The sequence below is a fragment of the Meleagris gallopavo genome, chromosome Z (assembly GCF_905368555.1).
Source record: "Meleagris gallopavo chromosome Z, MGAL_WU_HG_1.1, whole genome shotgun sequence".
Lineage (NCBI taxonomy): Eukaryota > Metazoa > Chordata > Aves > Galliformes > Phasianidae > Meleagris > Meleagris gallopavo.
In genome coordinates this window covers 1,924,000-1,943,283 of record NC_139435.1, presented here as the reverse complement: position 1 = coordinate 1,943,283, position 19,284 = coordinate 1,924,000, and the positions used below count along the sequence as shown (strand labels likewise).

Genomic DNA, 19,284 nt, shown 5'->3' with positions numbered 1-19,284 from the left:
CTCAGGTGCTGCATGATCATACTTTAAATTCCTGATTAGTGGGATGAAAGAGAGTTAATCATTCTATAATATAGGGTCATCCCTTTGCCTGGGATTCCTTTCCAGGTTTTGTCTTAGCGCTACTAATACATTAAAATAGCTATTTCCATAGATTCCAGCATTGGTAACATTAAATCCTGTTAATTCACATTCAATCTATTATTAAAATAAAAATTAAAAAAACCACACACAACAAGCATTATTACTGTTGCTATTTGCAATACAACAAGTTACAAAGCAATACCAAACAATAAGAAGCACGCAATCCCAATCATTATGAGTTCATGGTCGTTTCAAACTTGGTTTCAGACTTCCTCATTGTTTCACATCTTTTGCCTTCCTTTTTTTTTTTTCTTTATTCTGAGTAAGCATTTTACAATACCGATAGGTATACTATACTAATAGTTATAATACCTATTCCCAGCACCATCCCCTTGTATAAGGACAACTAAAGCTACCCGTGTGTTTGGAGTGGATGTCACGCATGTCCTGGAAAGTGAGAGAAAATATAGCGAGTTTATCAACGTAACATGGACCCCCAAAAGCATTTCCTGGAATTTCCAAACATAAAATATGTTTTCTCTCATCCCTTAGATGTGTTACCGATCTTTTGAGTTCCAAAAAGTTTTTACAAAAAAGACTGTACTGACTGCAACTTATAGGCCAGCCCATTATCCGTTTTAATTTGTTTTGAAACTCCCAAAATAGCAAAACATACAATCCAATGTTTAACGACATATCTAGCAGATTCACCCACTAAAGGAGACGCCCATATAAATCCAGAGTAAGTGTCGATAGCGACATGAACACATTGCAATCAAACAAACTCTGCAATATGGGTGACATCTGTTTGCCACACTTCCAATGCTTGCAAGCCGCGGGGATTAGTCCCCAGCCCAAGGCCACCGCTATGGTGACTGCACTGTGGGCGTGTTTGTACCATTCAACCTAGCGTCATTCATGCCAATATTAAACTATCTATGTAAACCACGCGCATTTTGATGAAACATCTCATGAGAGCTATGAGCAGCATCAAACAGATTAACAGGGGTCACCATAACCAATTTATCAGCAATAGCGTTGCTTCTTTTAAAACTTTTTTTGACCATTCATTAACAAAGAAGCACACTTGTGACACCCTTTTAATTAAGTTTGCTGATCTGTGCTGGGCTAGAAATGAGTAGCACTGCTAAGAAAGAGCAACTCGTGTCTTGGGATGGTTGAGGATATCTGTAAGGACCCTAAACAGGGACAGTTACACTGGAAGCTGATGTATCCTCTGTATTATGGGGAATTTTGCTTTGGAGCAGCTTTAGCCCGGTTCCTACATCACACATCAGAGTCCTCCAAAGCTGGATGCACCCCATGCGACAGTGAGTGGAAGTATTTTCTTTGGAGGTTTCCAATGCACTCAGGTCCCTGAACACAAAGCTTGACTCGTTCCATTGCAACTCCATTTTTTAAGCACTGTTCTTCGGGCCCTCACGGCCTCCTGAGCTCTTCGCCTCCATTTTAACACCCACTGCCGCCGCCACGGGAGCCTGCCGTGGTGAGATGGTAACACCTCTCAGGGCCGTTTGGCTTGGTTTTGGTTTTGTGCGATTTCATTCGGTTTGATTTCAGCCAGCTTTGCCTCACCCGTCACCGCCCACTGCTCAGGTAAGCCCGGCAGCGATTGGTCAGCACCACTTCCAGCCCCGCCCTTTCTCCCCACAGTGGTTAGCTCATCGCTTAAACGGCCATCATTTTCTCCACCTCTGATTGGGCGGCTCTTCAATCATTCATTCGCCTTCGGGCGCTTCGATTGGCTGCGGGAGCGGAGCCGCGTGCCTCGGCGGTTTGCGGCAGCTTTGTCGTTCCCCGTTCACTGCGCCTTTCAGCTGCCGCCCGATGGAGCTCTCCTGCCAGGCGCTGCGAGCCGCGCGCCAAGCGAGGGAGGCGGTAAGAACGCCAGGCCGCGCGTCCTGTTGCTATGGGAACAGCGCTGGGTTCTGCGCATGCTCGGCGGGCCGGGCGCAGAGCGCAGGCGCTGCGAGCTGCCTTGATGGTTGATTGAGCGGGATGTGCGGGCTGTGTTGTGACACGGGAAGTGTTGCTGCACTTGGGCGACTTTTGTAACCCTCCTCTGGACGCGCTCTGACAGCTTTCACACCTTTCTTGTGCTGAGGGCATGCTCCAATTGGGGCCTTATGGAAGGCAGAGCAGAGGGAACAGTCCCCTCCCTGCCTGCTTGGCCTTCTTGGACCTCATTGGATTCACATGGGCACGCTGCTCCAGCCTGTCCAGGACCCTCTGGATGACATCCCCCCCTTCTGTTGAGTCCATGTGCCACTTAGCCTGGTGCCATCGGCAAACTGCTGGGGGTGCACTCCATCCCATCGTGTGTCACTGATAAAAGAGTACTGGTCCCACATGGGCCGCTGGGATGCAGCACTTGTGACCAGCTGCCACCCGGACATAGAGCTATACAACAACCCCCTGGCTGCGGCCATCCAACCAATTCCTTATCCACCAGATAGCCTGTCCTTCAAACCCTTATCTCTCCAATTTAGAGATAAAGTGTGATGTCAAAGGCCTTGGACTAGTCCATACATGGGGAATAACCTGCCCTTTGTCTACCAGTGCCTCCAGTCCATCATAGAAGGCTACTAGAATGGTGGGAAGATTCAAACTCTACTGCCATGCCAACAATAACCACATCTGACATCGTGGGCCAATATAATAAAGTGGGAGGCACTACTTCTGGAGCATCCCTTGTGGATGGTGTATTTAACCAGGAGTGGGGGGCTCTGTGACAGTCCCTTCCTGGGCCCAGATACACAGAATCACAGAATCACAGAATGGCCAGGGCTGGAAGGGACCTCGATGATCATGAATCTCCAACGCCCTGCCACATCCAGGGCCACCAACCTCCACGTTTAACCAGCCCAGGCTGCCCAGGGCCCCATCCAACCTGGCCTTGAACACCTCCAGGGATGGACGGGGCATCCACAGCCTCTCTGGGCAGCTTTTCCAGCACCTCACCACTCTCTCTGTAAAGAACTTCCCCCTGACATCCAACCTCAATCTTCCCTCCCTCGACTTCAAACCATTTCCCTTGTCCTGCAGTTATCTCCCCTTTCAAAGAGTTGATTCCCCTCCTGTCTGTAGGCTCCCTTTAGGTACTGAAGGCTGCAATGAGGTCACCCCGCCGCCTTCTTTTCTCCAGGCTGAACAAGCCCAGCTCCCTCAGCCTGTCTTCGTAGGGGAGGTGCTGCAGTCCCCTGATCATCTTTATGGCTCTCCTCTGGACCGTCTCCCAACAAGAAGGCTTCAGCAGGACAGAAGGGATCTGTTTTGTAACCTCCCCAGTGGAGATTTGTGGAAATTGTTTCAAAAAATAAGCTGTAATGAACACAGTTCAGCTGCAGGAGTGGATGTTCACTGTTGTATAACTCAATTTGTACAAATGATAAGGAGAGTTAATTCTTCCTAATTAATTTGTAAACTCAGCATCTTTAATTTGTGTTATTTGAGTTATTAGTGTCCTTCACACAATCATGCATATTCACACCAAAGTCCAGGGCCAAATACTAATGAAATACTATAGAGTAAAATTAGTCTTTTTGTAGCCCAGTCAGTTTGAAGGAACTGCACAAAACTAAGTTGATTTTTGAAGTAAATGCATTTTAGTAAAAGGGATGGAAATAACAAAATGAATTCAATTAAAAAAAATACGTGGTTCTGCTAGAATTTACTTTCAAATGTCTGCTAAGAAAGGGATATGTTGCATGCTTTTGTTAAGCAAGAAATAAATAAAATGTTCTCTAAGTGTTGGAGATAATTGGTTAAGTGCTCAACTGTGTAGTTTTTAAAAGAAGATCACACTTAAGTGCCTTAAGCTTTTATTAATTGCACGGACCCCTAAGTCCCCTGTAGTAATTGAAAATGTAATTACATCCAGTTTTTCTTCTTTTAAGAATAGAAGCTTATTAAACTTTAAGCACTCAAGCATCCTCCGAAATACCAGTGGCTCTAAACAACGTGCAATTCCAACTACTAATTAAACAGGAAGGCTAAATCACTATAAAGCTAAGCTGAATTTTAAGTAACTTTGCACTCAGAAGTTCTCCTGTTTTTTTCACACAGCAGAAGATTTACCATTTCCTCTCTACACGCAGCTGAAGTCCTGCAGAAATAGGAAAACACCCACAATTCAGAATGTTTACTGAATATCAGCAGTTTGGAAATGTGTGAAATGAAAGATCCTTCTACAGCAGGATGCTGATTTCTCGCCTTTGCTCATGAGCATGAGCTGGTTCCTTTCTTTTTGCAGCACCTCACTGGGATACACCACCAGCCCCTTCGATTCCTTTGTCTCCAAAGCCAGAAAGAAAAATGTTACCGATCTGTTTAGTAATATGTAAAATACATTTCCAACTGATAAGAAATATTCAAACCAACCCCCAGCCCTTCCTCATTTTTCCACCAGATGGCCCCACGCCCGCAGCAAAATCACAGAAATACCTGTTCTGCTCAGCCGTTGCTCTACCCAGTGCCTTTTGCAGGTTGTGCTGTCTCAAATGTGTACATTTGCAGGATGCTGTATGTTATTCTGTAAGAACCCTACCCCATAATGCTAGCAACTCGAATCTGGTGGAGATCCACAGTCACAGCAAGGCCATAAGTTATTTGTCAACCTTAAGCTTTTTTTCTTTCTTCTAGGAACAGTTTTCCACCCATCAATAGATCTGATAATGCGTAAGAAAAGTAACATAAAAGCCACATGAATTCTGTTTATTAACAGTGCACTGTTTTGCAGTTCTTGCATGCTGTTGCCCTTGATCTTTTTCCATAGGCTGCACTGAGATGTTGTTTACAGCAATAGAGTGCACATTGCATCTGATCTCAAGTCCTGTCTTCATTCACAGGATGAGCTGAGAACAGAAGCTCGGAGGAAAAATCTCCTCATTCTCATCTTGCATTACTTAATGGAGGAAGGGTATGTTATCTAAGCAACAGTGCCCTATGTCTGTGTTTCAATGTCTGACCTCCCACGCTGTGTACTTCTGTCTTCTGATTGGTGAACAGACCACACGGCAGTGCGAAAAAGAGCTGATCTGCTATTAAATATCTTGATGATTCTCCTTATTTGTTTCAGTTCTGCAGCAACAGCATCCTATGTAATTCTGAAGCACATTTAGCAATCCCTTGCTGAAAGGATTTTTAAATTACAGTTTGTGGATTTGATGACAGATAGAGGTTAAAAATACCATATACTTACTATTACCATTGTTTCCCTTTTCTCTCAGAAACCACAATGAGGTAATAATTCACAATGTTGTGTTCTGTAGTAACTCACAACTTTCTGTTCTGTACAGGTCACAGCTTTTTGCTCATTGCTTTTTTTGTAATTACCAGGTACATGGATGCTGCAAACACTTTGGAACGAGAGACAAAATTAGGTTTACATGGCTTTGAAGTTTGTGACAACGTTGACCTTGAGACAATTTTGATGGAATATGAAAGCTATTACTTTGTAAAATTTCAAAAGTACCCTAAAATCACAAGGAAGGTCCTGGACACTGGTATGTATTCCAAAAGAAAGCCTTTTTTTTTCCATCAAAACCTAAAATGATACACTCTTGACACTTCTGGTGTACCTCTGTGCTCACTGAATGCTCTTAGTATAGTTCTAGGACGTGCATTAAAAGTAATGTGCCAAACAAGTAGTTGGCTTATTTCCTCCAAAGGGCTTAAAGGTCTGAGATATAACAACTGAATGATGCAGAATAAGGCAAACCAAACATGAGCATTCTGTTACAACTCTGAGAGCCTGAGTGGTTCTGTGCTTAAGCACAAAATGCGATGTATGGAATTCCTAAGACGTCACTTCTAAAGAGCGTGGAGGGTGTAGAAAACACCAACATCTCTTCCTACACTTTTTTAAGAAAAAAAAAAAAAAATCAGCAGGGTAGGGGTGGTGGTGTAGTAGTAGCTCTGAGCAGCTTTCAACATTTCATAAGTCTGAGAGCAATCCAAAGGAAATGGAATATCTTGGATTGGGAGGACCCATGGGGATATTCTTGTTTTTGCATCACTATTTCCAAGATCATTAAAATATGCTCCAAAATATTTCTGAGGGGGAAAGAAAGGAAGTTGTTATTTTTTAAAATACTGTGTCTTAATTCCCTTTCAATATTGATTTTGCCACAGCAGAAAATAAACAACAGCTGGGAACTGGAGGAAGGCAAAGAAGGTAAGAAGAATGCATGGAACTTTTTCCAGGCAGGACATTTTCCTCTAAGAACAACATACAGCACAATTATAATAATGTTGTTTTGAAGTAAGAAAGAAGTTGTGAATGCCTTTGAAACCTTAATTTGTTGTATTGTAGGGCAGCGAGTTCTCAGAATCTCCCAAGGATCAAGCAGCAGCCAATGCAACAACCATCATCAAAAACCTCACTGGGGAGCACAGAACTAAAATCACCCACCAAGGAGAGCCCCAAACAGGTTGAGATGTGCTTAATTTTGGCAGCATTGCAGTTGAGATTGGTGGGATTTTATCTGGAGTAGCTAGAGTCAGTGAGATGATCATACAATTTTTGTAACTTTGGGATTTTCCTAATTATGTAATTTAAGCATTATAGAATCATAGAATCATTAAGGTTGGTAAAGACCACTAAGATCATCAAGTCCCACCATCAGTGAAGAGAAATTGCTTTCTAGCTCTCAGCTGGGGGGGCAAGTCACAAATCAAAATCAGAGGAAGAGAAGTCATGTAACTCAACCTATATGGAAATCAGCAGTCTTTCCATTAATGTCAGTAGATTTAAGCATTCACCATTAATCACCCTTACAAAAAATGTAGCCCTTGAACAGTACAACAATGTATTGTTTTAAAATTGTTGTTTTTTTCAGAACAATGAGAGCGCAGTAACTCTGGAGCAATCTGACTTTGGCTTAAGCATCTCAGCAATCAACAGAACTGGAGGAGGAGGAGAAGGCCCTCACCCAAGAAGGGTTGGTGGAATCCTAACATGCTTTATGGTAGAAATGAATGCAGATTCCTTAGTCAGCTGTTTCCTGTATTTGAAATCTGCAGCAAAGAATCTAATTGCTATAATGTTAAGCACAATTCTGGCCCACTGTGTTTTCAACAGTAGAGCTACCATCCCTATCACATTATCTTCTTCTTTAGGGCCAAGTGGTTGACTTGCATGGGATGATCCAGGATGTCAAAGTATCCCCAAATGGAATAGGTTTAAGCAGCCTTAATTGGGATCCAGACCCATCGGTAAGTGTTTCCTTTTGTATTTCCTCTCAGTGTACATTAAAATAAGGTTTATATAACCAGGAACAAAATAAAACACCACAGCAGTGCTTCCAAAGTGCTACAAAAGGTCTTGGCTTTTGAAGTGGTGTATTTCTTCCTTCAGTCATACTTGATGCTGTCTGACTTCTTGACAGTTGTTGACTCTTTGAACACAAAAGTAGGCAGCAGATACAAATTGTGCCTTGTGATTCACAGATGGGCAGAAACACACAGTACTTCAGTGGCTGGGCAATTGCTACACTTGAAAGTTTCAAAACAGAGTCTGTGGCAATGTGGTGACCGTATTTACATTTTTCACTTCTCTTAATTTACATATGGCATGTTTAGGATTACATCTGCAATAAGAGAGCCTCTCATTTTCATGTTAACTTGGGGTTAGGTTCTGTCAGTTGAAAAGATAAGTTACCACCAATACGGCTTGTTTCAAAAACATTATTCTTACCCATATTTTACATCTTTCAAAGTTGCTATTGCTAAGAGGCACCTTTTTATTTCTGAAACTATTCTACAGTTTAAAAACTGTATTTTTATCTGTTCTAAAATAACTGAAGTCTGGTAAGAATTTACTTTTTTTTAATTTTAGGAACGCTTGCTGAAACCCCTTAGTGCTTTTATTGGCATGAATGGTGAGATGAGAGAACTTGCAACTGTTGTAAGCAAAGTAAGGTCGGATTCTTGGCTATCTTTGTTAGCTGGGAATGCTGTTTGTTGCTTTAGCTTTCACTATGATATGCTTTTTAAGGGATATGTTTTTTAAATTGCCTAGTTGCTATGGTAATCATCACTGTTTAAATCAATAAAAATAAATAGCATGTGGTATCTGTTTCACAGCACAATCTAATTTAATTTGGAAACAGTTATGGAAGCCTCTACTTGGTGTCATAAATCTGATTCATCTTAATTTGCTGTTAATAGAAAGGGAAAGTGTAATCTACTCTATATAAATAATTTTTCTAATTGTATTAAATCAAATTTTCCCCTTGGACACAAGCACATAATTTTTCTTCAGTCTCTGGAGCCTGCCTGTTTTTATTAGAGAGTTGAATGTATCCCAAGTACTTATACTGAGGATATCTTCTGCAGAACAATTAGTCTCTGGAAGGCAAAGCCACAAAATATTACTAAAGGAAAGGAAACATTCGTAGAAGACTTGGATAGTTTGTACTGTTACATAAGATTAAATGTTAATTATGTAACAGTATGACTTTATAACAGAGTTGATTTTTCACTTTGCCAGAGGTGAAGTTTTGCTAACAGGATGTGACATGTGTTGCAGGACATTTATCTCCATAACCCAAACGTGAAATGGGATGATATCATTGGCCTGGATGCAGCTAAGAGGCTCGTCAAGGAAGCAGTTGTTTATCCTATAAGGGTAAGGGACTAAATAGATGAAAACAACTGTTGGTCTCATTAACATTTTTCTTGTGATTAGAATGGTGGTCACATTTTCTACCTATTTTGGTGCTTTTGTAGGCATTTCCTGCTAGAACTGTTCACAGAAGGGGCATTCTTGTATAGGAAAACATCCTTTCAGTGTAAAAACTCTTAAGTTTAGGGTCCTATTCTTTAACATTTCTGGCAGTGTAAAAGGGTTTGGCCTATGCTACTTCAATGTGAAATAATGCGTAGAAGAGAATATCATTGAAGAATTGAAGCATTTGAGTGATACACTTAAAACAATTTCAGATGGTCAGTGCAGTATTTTTCTCAATACTCAGACTGTATGTATTGTACTGTGTTGTTTCTCCTCCTCTGTTCACAGTTCTAAGATTTCCTGAGTGCGGTAGGAGCAGCACGGGTAGGGTTTACAACCCCTTGTGTTTTGTTATAGATAATACAGTTACAATCCATGAATTCCTTTTTGGTTCCCACAGTACCCTCAGCTGTTTACAGGCATTCTGTCTCCATGGAAAGGCTTATTGCTGTATGGACCACCAGGTATGGACATTTTTACAACCCTTCCAGCTTTTTGTCCATTCTATTTTGGTACTACAAATAAATCAGTGATTAACGAGATCTCATGTATTAATGTATTGCTAAGAAAATGTTCTGTAATTTGAAATGAGGGAGACAGTTTGTTGACTACATCTCTCTCTCACTCTCGAACCTGTCCATTTGCCTTTCTCACAATCCTAACAACTTCTATATTGGAATCTTGCAAAATACAATAGTTGCACTAACTATCAGGAGAAGCAAGAATTAGTATTATATCTCTGCAGCTCAGTTTGAATCAACTTTGCCTTGACCTGATAGAGTCACAGAGTCACACAGTTGTAGGGGCTGAAAGAGGCCTCTGGAGGTCATCCAGTCCAACCCCTAGGCAATCCTGGATAGACTTTTCCTATGTAATCTGACTAATAGGAGGATGAGGGGAACTATTCAAGAATTTGAATTGTATTCCTTTAGAAAGTGAATTTCTTCAACTTTTTTTTTTTTTTTTTTTTTTTTTGTAGGTACTGGCAAAACATTGCTTGCTAAGGCTGTTGCCACAGAGTGCAACACAACATTTTTCAACATATCAGCATCCACCATTGTCAGCAAATGGAGAGGTGATTCAGAAAAGCTTGTCCGGGTAAGAATGATTATCTTCTTCATTACACAAATATCAGATTCCTGCTTGAAGAACTGGAACTTACAACAGAACTGGCAAGGTGTGTTCCTCTGATACTCATAATCCTTTCTGTCTCAGACAAAACATGCAATTTTGTATCTAGTTCTTAAAATGGGAACATCACCTCTGCAGAAGACTTAAAATAGATTCTTGGTGTGGAATTTTGTTTTGTAATACAAAATGAAGTCAGCAAATATTTTTGGCTCAGTGAATAAGAGATAGCCAAGCAGAACTGCTAACTGAACGTAATGATTCCTTCAAAGTGCTTCTCAGCCTTTCTGCAAGGGTTGGCTCTAAGGCTCCCTAGTTTCCCTCCTGTCAGGAGAAGACTGGGAGTGTCTGTTTTTTGACACAACACCATCCAAAAGGGTTTTGAGAATATGATACAGCAGTTGCAATGATACCACTAAATCTGTGGTATTTCACCACAGAAAAGAAAGGACTATATGTTCCTACTACTAATGTAAATCTCTCCCCGATTCCACAAAAAATAGATGAAACTTTTTTTTTTTTCAGAATGACAGACCCAGATTTTGTCAGTCAGCTTAGTATTCCATTTTTTAATCTAGCCCTGGTGGTTCAAGCAGTTTATGTTTGTTTCATCAGGAGAAACAAAATAACTGCATAATTCTCAGCAAGGGAGTAAGTCCATTTTTTTTCATGATGATGCAGTTTGTTGGTTTTTTTTTCTCCTCAAATCCTTATTTAAAAAACTACAAATGGAGCACCAATAAAAGACAGTTTATTTAATATCCGATAACAATGCAGGAGTTCCCAGAATCCTCTGAGGGATCATTTTCTTCTATCCCATTATTCTCAGGGTACTCTGATAGGATTTGGCTAGAAAGATTTACATATAAAGACGGGATTACATCCTGTGTTCTTTATATCTCCTTTATAAACCTTTCAGAATTTGAGAGGATTCTGGGACCCTCAGCCTACCCAGAGCACATACCCTCTTTTGTCCTATAAGGTTGGTGTCTGGGCTCTGTTATTGATCTTCTGTCCCAGTGTCTCTTGATGCTTTTTTTTATTTACTTTTCTTTATTTTTTTTGTCTCTTTTCTCTCTAAACAGGTGCTGTTTGAGCTTGCCCGGTACCATGCTCCTTCCACAATTTTCTTGGATGAACTGGAGTCTGTGATGAGTCAAAGAGGCACCATCTCTGGGTAACCTAAGAAGAGCACTTCCAGTAGATTTAGGAGAGTATTTTTACCCCTTTTCAATGCATCCTTTCAATAGCACACATAGCATGGGAAATAAGCAAGGGGAGATGGAAACCACAGTGCAATTAGAAAACTAAGGCCTAGTTGTTGTTACAGAAACATGATGGGATGCTACAACTGACTGCTACAAGCTTTATACAAGGGATAGGCAAGGCAGGAGGGATGGGGAAGTTGCTCTCTGTGTTAAGGAATTTCGAGATTGTGAAGAGCTGCCTCTGAGTAACAGAGCTCTCTTCAAGAAGACCTTTTGGGGAACACAAGAGCTCACCACCCCACAGTGTAAGAAATCAGGCAGAGGAGAAAGGGAGGTGGCATGGATGAGCGAGGACCTGCTTGTCAGACTGAGTGAGGGAAAAGAAGGAAAATTATAAGTAGTGGAATATCGTGACCTTGGATAAACACAAGGATGCTGTCCAGACATGAAGAGATGGGATGAGGAAAGCCGAGGTGCAGATGGAATGGAACGTGGCAAGGGACATGAAAAATAACAAGAGATTCTATAGATACTTTGGTCAGAAGAGACAGGCCATAGAGAGCATACTTCCTCTGATAAATGAGAAGAGTGCACTGGCTCCAACAGACATTAAGGAGGCTGAGGTACTCAACAAGGTCTTTGCTTCAGTCTTCACTGGCTATCAAGGTTCCCACATCTCTTGTATTCCTGAACCTCTAAGTGAGAGTCAGGGGAGTAAAATTTCTTCCAGTGTAAGAGTAGAGCGAGTCCAAGACCATTTCATGAGGCTGAATATGTACAAGTCTATGGGGCCAGACAGCATGTATCTCAGGGTCCTGAAGGAACTGGCTGATGAGGTTTCCAAGCCACTGTCCATCGTGTTTGAAAAGACATGGCTGTCAGGTGAAGTTCCTGGTGATTGGAAAAAGGGAAACATCACTCTCATTTCTAAGAAAGGTAGAAAGGAAGACTCAAGGAGCTACAGGGTGGTGAGCCTCACCTGTGTGCTTGGGAAGATCATGGAGCAGATCCTCCTGGAGGACATGTTAAGGCACATGAGGGATGAGCAGGTGATCTGAGACGGCCAGCACAGCTTCACCAAAGGCCTTGTCTGACCCATCTGGTGGCCTTCAGTGATGGAGTGACAGCATTGGTGGACAAAGAAAGGGCAATTGATGTTATCTACCTGGACTTGTAAAAGGCCTTTGACACAATCCCACATCCCATCCTTCTCTCTAAATTGGAGAGATATGGGTTTTGGAGGGTGGACTTTTTGGTGGGTAAGGAATTGGTTGGAGGGTTGCAACCAGAGGGCTGTGGTCAATGGCTCTGTGTCCAGATGGAAGCTGTTCACAAGTGGTATCCCCCAGGGGCTCATCTGGGACTGGTGCTCTTCAAGATCAATATCAGAAACATAGAAAGTGGGATTGAGTTCCATCTCAGAAAGAAGGGATGTCATCCCAAGAGACTTGGACAGGCTGGAACAATGGGACAACACAAACCTAATGAGGCTCAACAAGGCCAAATGCATGGTGTTGCACTTTGGTCGAGGCAGTCCCAAGTACACATGTACAGAATGGGAGAAGAACCCCCTGAGAGCAGCCCAGCAGAGAAGCATTTGGTGAACAAAACGCTGGACATGAGCCAGCAGTGTGCACTCGCAGCAGGAAGGCAGTATCCTGAGCTGCATCAACAGATGGGTGGGAGCAGAGAGAGGGTGCTGATTGTCCCCCTCTGCTCTGCCCTCGTGACCCCATCTGCTGTACTGCATCCAGGCCTGGGGCTCCCGGCATATGAAGATTGTGGAGTTGTTGGAGAGGATCCAGAGGAAGCCACAAAGATGCTCAGAGGGCTGGAGTACCACTCCTATGAGGAAAGGTTGAGGGAACTGAGCATGGAACTGTGAAAAGCATGCATCTAGAAAGATTGTAAACAGGAGAGAGGTTCAATAATGCATAAACAGTGGTGTTGTATTGGAAAAGTTAGTAAAGACAGCTGTGGGAAACAACAAATATCTTGAGAGAGGCCAGTAAAAAGCAGCTGGTTTATAACACTTAGCACAGGCTGAAGCAGAACACAGTGTGATGCAATGTCCACAATGGAATGGCATTTTCATTTAAGGGACTAATTCTGATGACATTGCCAGGACTTACGGTTGCAAGGACAGGAGAGTTTTATTACTGCCATCCATGGAGTAGAAAATTTATAGTTTAAAACAGATTGAAAAGATCAAACATGCAGGAGAAGCAGAGAAATACACACATGTTGTTCTGACAATTGGAACCCATTACAGTGGGGGGTGTATGTACATCATCTGCTGCAAGTTATATTCTTACAGAGATGTGTAAATTGAACATACTATATAGTAAAAATACAAATTATAGTAATTGTCAGTTAATAGATGTAAATTATGGACCAAATTTTGCTTTCGTATTTTTAAAAACTCTTATTAGCATCAATCAGTTATGCATTTCAGTAAAGACCTTTATCAAAGATTATACAACTGTTTTTACATAACCCTGTTAAGTACTAACATCATGCTGATATGTGGGTGCTTTTGTAGAGGTAAGTAATTAAACTTGAGTGGTAGTTACCATCTTCAAGCTCTGAGATTTTGGTCCAGGAGTTCTCTGGATTTGGTCCAGGAGTTACTCTGTGTCTGGGACCAGAACACCCAACTGATTACCCAGATTAAGGACAGAAAATGTATATGTATATATTTTGTTTGGTTTTGGAAATGGTGAATTCTCCTCACTTTAATGCTCTGAAAACAGTGCATTTAAGTAACCATTAGAAAGCTTGATTTTAATACTTCCATGTTAGCTAATGGAGCTTAATCATGCTTGGAACTGGGGCAAAGTGGTGACGAGGGCTCGGTTGCTGTGAATGACATTGTATAAATAAAGATGATTACTTTAATGCACTGAGCAAATAATGTTTCTCTGAATCTTGGTAGCGGTGAACACGAAGGAAGTCGGCGGATGAAAACAGAATTACTGGTGCAGATGGATGGCTTGGCCCGATCTGATGATCTTGTATTTGTTTTAGCAGCTTCCAATCTGCCATGGTAAGAGATCCAGAGAGTACGTTTTGAATACATTTGCATGAGCTTCTAAGCACAGATAAAGATTTTATTTAGACTTTTGCAGAAAAAGCCTTGATATTTGGTTAAAGCATTTAAAGATTAATTTGGGGCTTTTACTTTTAAACTCTACAATTCTTGCTATTTGTGCCATATGAGAATAATCCATAATAAAGTCAACATATGCCAGTGCTACCAGCTGCTAATATTTAAAATGGAGTATTTGACTTTAGAGGCAAGTTATTTACTATGTTTAAGCTAAGAAGGGTTTCAGCTTGGAACTGTAAGGTGCTTAAAACATCTAGTGCTTAGAAGGATACTCCATAAATAGGAAGGTTGGATTTTATTGGTAACAAATGGGACTTTTATAAGTTGAGGGACAAAATTCTTTGGTTTCTTTAACAAAATTGGGAATAGAGTCATAGAACCATAGAATGGCCTGGGTTGAAAAGGACCACAATGCTCATCCAGTTCCAACCCCCTGCTATGTGCAGGGTCACCAACCAGCAGCCCAGGCTGCCCAGAGCCACATCCAGCCTGGCCTTGAATGCCTGCAGGGATGGGACATCCACAACCTCCTTGGGCAACCTGTTCCAGTGTGTCACCACTCTCTGTGTGAAAAACTTCCTCCTAATATCTAAATTAAACGTCCCCTGTCTCAGTTTTAAACCATTCCCCCTTGTCTTATCACCATCCACCCTCACAAACAGCCGTTCCCCCTCCTGTTTATACGTTCCCTTCAAGTACTGAAAGGCCACATGAGGTCTCCCCAGAGCCTTCCCTTCTCCAAGCCAAACAAGCCCAGTTCCCTCAACCTTTCCTCACAGGAGAGCTGCTCCAGCCCTCTGATCATCTCAGTGCCCTCCTCTGGACCCTCTCCAAGAGCTCCACGTCCTTCCTGTGCTGGGGGCCCCAGGCTGGACACGGTGCTGCAGAAGAGCTGAGTAGAGGGGGACAATCACCTCCCTCTCCCTGCTGGCCACCCCTTTTTTAATACAGCCCTTATTTAATGCAGAATAAATGGTTGAAATTGGACCTTTCCTACAAACCTTATTAAACAACTGCAAATCGTAAATGGGGAAAATAGAGGCTATTGAGCAAGTGCAGCTATTTTCAATGGATGGATTTGTAGCTCATAAAGCTTTTTTCAAAGTAGAAGAAGTTAACACCTACGCAGGGAATTGAAGCACATAAATAAGCTTGCTTTTGAAGTTGGCTTTCATAGGTCTGGCACTAGTCTGGATTTGCTTCATTTTTGCTTCACTTCTGGGTAACAGCCCAGAAGGTTTTTATGATTAATGCTTTTCTGGCTGGTTCTTACAAGGGTGCCATAGGGACATATATGGGGAAATCCTCTCTGTGTTCATAAAATGTAATTTTTGCATCTAAGTAAAAGGTAGGTTTTCCGTGGTGTGAGACTATCAACAGAGAAATAGATGCCCTGTTTCTCTGCTGCATGGACATGCTGAAAACCTGACTTGATGCCTGCTTGGGGCTCACAGGCTCTTTAACTGGGAGAATGACTGTAAGCACCCAAAATTTATGTGGAAGTTAGATGCACAAACAAGCCTGGCTCCTAGCCTGGCCCAATAGTGTGAGTACAAAACCATCAGTGGCTTTTATAGCTATACTAATACAGAGTATGTGTGTGAATTTGGGGGTTTAAGTCTAAGACAATCTCATGAATTTAAATCAGTACAAAATCCACCCCATTTTGTCTTTAGGTATCTACATGAAAGCAATTGAGCAGACTATGATTTAATTATGTTCTAGTTGGGTATAAAAATGCTGAAAAATAAGTAGCTACAGTGTGAACAGTTAAGTTTAAATAACACATCAAGAACCTGTTCATCTCTTGTGTGATTCATTAGTAGAATGAAGGTCACCACGTGGCTGGTGGTGGATCTCTGAGTATACACTTGGAAGAGTATTTTAGGAGGATGGAAATCTAGTGAAAACAATGAGCATCTTACACCAATAGTGAAGCTCCTAGCCTTGATATGGAATTTTTTGCTTCCAGATAGGTCAGTGGGACTTGAACTTCCTTAAAGATCTCACCTAAATGTTTTTTGTGCGTGTTAGGCTAGCAGCAGTCTTAGAACCATATAGCCATTAAGGCTGGAAAAGAGCAGTACAATCACCAAGTCCAACCACAACCCATCCACAGCATGGCCAATAGCCGTGTCCTCAAGTGCCAAATCTCCTCTGCTCTTGACAAAAATCTTGAGTTGTGTAGGGGTATTTTATAGCAAAGTTTCAAAATACCCCTGGTATGATAGCACAGAGGTTGTGGCTTCCCAGCAGAGCCCTGTGTGTTCTTGCAAACATTCGGTATTAAGTTGGATTTCAAGAGATTTGTATAGCTTGGATATTTATTGATTATGAAAAAAAAAAAGATAGTACCAAGCTGCTTTTAGATGAATGAAAAGAAGCCTAAACAAAGCTCTTTACGCTGTCCTAAGCTGCACTGCCGCTATTGATCTTCCCCTTCAGCCTGTGTTTGCTGCCCACCCTTGCTTCCCACTGCTCATCAGCACTTGGTATGGACAAATAACTTGTCAAAAGAAACAAACTGGAAATGAAAATTGTTTATCTCGTCTATCTCCATGATATTTGGCAGTGCTAGGAAGGAGTGATGCCTTATGATGCCAACCTTGGAGAGCTCTGAAGAGCCACCCACCCTCTCCCGTAGGAGATGTATAGGTTCCTCATGCAGGGATTTTTTAATACATCTGTGCTGTTATTTCAGAGGCTTTTTGGGTTGGTGTAGTGCTTACTATTCTGCTCTGGTTGTTGTCACTAAACTGTACATTTGATCACTAACAGAACGATTCACTCTTAAGATAACAAAAATTTGTATTTTCAGTGGACAGAGAGACTCCTGATCCCTCTGATGTGATAGCCAGGCATCCTGAGGTCTGCAGAAACCTGGGCTGGCACCTTCTTGAAGTAGTGTTTGTGTGCAGACTTTGCTGGAAAAAGGGTTTCACTCAAGGAATCGGTGTAGTCTTTTGTTTGAAAGAAGAAATTTGTCATGGAATGCTTTGAGAAAGGAACAGAAAGAATCAATCTTTTTTCTTTCGGGCTTCATCAATTCATCACAAGGAAGTGAAAATGAAGAGTATTCCTTTGAATACTCAAAATTCCATTAGAATTTTGGCTCATTGACACAACACACTGAGGTGATTCTTCCTCTCTGCTTGCAGGGAGTTGGACTCTGCCATGCTGAGGCGGCTGGAGAAGAGGATTTTGGTCGACCTCCCAAATCAAGAGGCACGGCAGGCAATGATCCAGCACTGGCTGCCACCTCTGAGCAATAGTGGAGGAGTGGAGCTGAGAACCGACCTGGACTACAGCTTGCTGGGCCAGGTGAGGTAGCACTGCAGCAAGGGCTCGAGGTCCCAGCTCACCAAGCTGGGAGCACTTCCAATCCATTGGGGTAACGAGCAGTTAATTGCATAGGGAAGGTTTGTGCCAGCTCCATTTTTGCAGGAGAAAAAAGCATTCAGACAGGGGTGAGACCAATAAGGAAATTGGGCTTGCTTTATTCAGCCCCTTATCACTTCCTAAATTCTTTGGAAATACCTACAGCTTGTCCAGTTTGACCATTTTCACTTCTGTTCAAAGAAAGTTCCCTATTTTGTTTCATAAAGGAAAAAGAAAGGGAAGAAATATAGTTATTTTATTAACAGGGAAGATGAGGACACAGAAAGGTGAGTTTTAGTTTAGTTTTAGTTTACCTACAGAAAATTAGAAAGAAAGGTGCAAGGAGTTGGACTCACTGATCCGTGTGGCTCCTTTCAACACAAAATATTCTATGATTCTATGCTTCTAAATACCATTGCTTTCTGATTTGTAAGCCTGAAAGCTGTAATGTTGTAGGAAACCGATGGGTACTCTGGCTCAGACATCAAACTCGTGTGCAAGGAAGCAGCCATGAGACCAGTGAGGAAAGTTTTCGATGCCCTTGAAAACCATCAACCAGGTACACAGCTCCAGTTAGAGAATGGGATCTGGGAAACGCTGAGCTATTGCTACAAGTCTGGAAATTCCAAAGTCCAGCAGGTGGAGCTCTGTCATCTGCTTAGAAAAGTTCTAACCTGTATCTTCCTGAAACATCTAGCTAACATCATCTGAAATTGAGCCTGTTTTTTGTCAATATCTGTGCTCTTTGCATATGTTTGAATTTTTCTTTATCTCACTAAGTTGTTATTTTTTGGTATACTGGGCAGGATCATAAAAGAGTGTCTCTTGGTACTGAAAACCACATTGGCTCTATTTTCTGCAGGTAACAGTAACTTAGCTACAATCCGTTTGGACACGATCACAACAGCAGATTTCCTGGATGTGATCACCCACACCAAACCTTCAGCAAAGAAACTCAGCCAGAAGTACACAGCTTGGCAGAGAGAGTTTGAATCAGTCTGAGAAGAAAAATCCCAAAAGACTGAGTCCCTCAAAGACTTTCACTATCCAAAATAGCATTTATGCCACCTCCGAAGGACTGAATGGTGATGGAGAAGGGAGTGCTGAGTTTCTGGGAGAAGAGAAACCAATAGGAAATGTCAAAGGACATTAAAACTCCAGCCTTAACTTCAAGTATAAAGATCTAAAGATGGATTGCTTTTCAGTCTTTATTCTCAGTAGCTGTTTACAGGTTTGGAGTCCAAGAACCGGAGCAGGTGATGAGGGTAACTCTCCTTTCTGAAACTCACTAAAGCCTCACAATCAGCACAGCTCTGCCAGCAGAGACCTGTGTGCCTTTTTAACCAAGCTTAAGTGATTGCTTTCAATGAAATTGAGCTTAACAGTGCCTGGTACATTTGGTTGGTTTGTTGTTTTCGTATGAAATTGAAGCCTTAGTGTATTACTTACTGGTTTGGGTTATTTCCAAGGTGGAAAGGGCAAGGGATTAGAAACAATTTGGAGTTGTGGTAGAAAAAGCAATATAATCTAGCATAATCATGAGAGAAGTTTCTTCCCAGGATTTTACTTAAGAGATCTCTCATCTCCCTGACCTGACTTTGACTGCAGTCCACAAACCTCCTTTATGC

At 41.8% G+C, this 19,284-nt stretch overlaps 1 protein-coding gene across 5 annotated transcripts; it reads left to right on the top strand.

Moving 5' to 3' along the window:
* The first annotated feature begins 1,794 nt into the window (after positions 1-1,794).
* KATNAL2 (katanin catalytic subunit A1 like 2) lies at positions 1,795-18,844 on the top strand. 5 transcript variants are annotated; one of them, XM_085213089.1, is made up of 16 exons: positions 1,795-1,980; positions 4,950-5,020; positions 5,440-5,606; positions 6,235-6,277; positions 6,416-6,533; positions 6,942-7,043; positions 7,222-7,317; positions 7,940-8,017; positions 8,633-8,731; positions 9,234-9,297; positions 9,813-9,931; positions 11,047-11,138; positions 14,105-14,215; positions 17,437-17,599; positions 18,138-18,215; positions 18,519-18,655. In XM_085213089.1, exons 1-15 carry the CDS (start codon positions 1,930-1,932, stop codon positions 18,168-18,170), a joined length of 1,407 nt encoding a protein of 468 aa, XP_085069215.1. In that variant the 5' UTR covers positions 1,795-1,929; the 3' UTR covers positions 18,171-18,215; positions 18,519-18,655. The 5 variants fall into 5 exon arrangements, with proteins under 5 accessions (XP_085069215.1, XP_085069216.1, XP_085069213.1 ...); XM_085213087.1 differs by having other exon boundaries at positions 1,796-1,980; positions 6,238-6,277; positions 18,113-18,215; positions 18,519-18,844; XM_010725157.4 differs by having other exon boundaries at positions 1,796-1,980; positions 18,113-18,215; positions 18,519-18,844.
* The last annotated feature ends 440 nt before the right edge of the window (positions 18,845-19,284 follow it).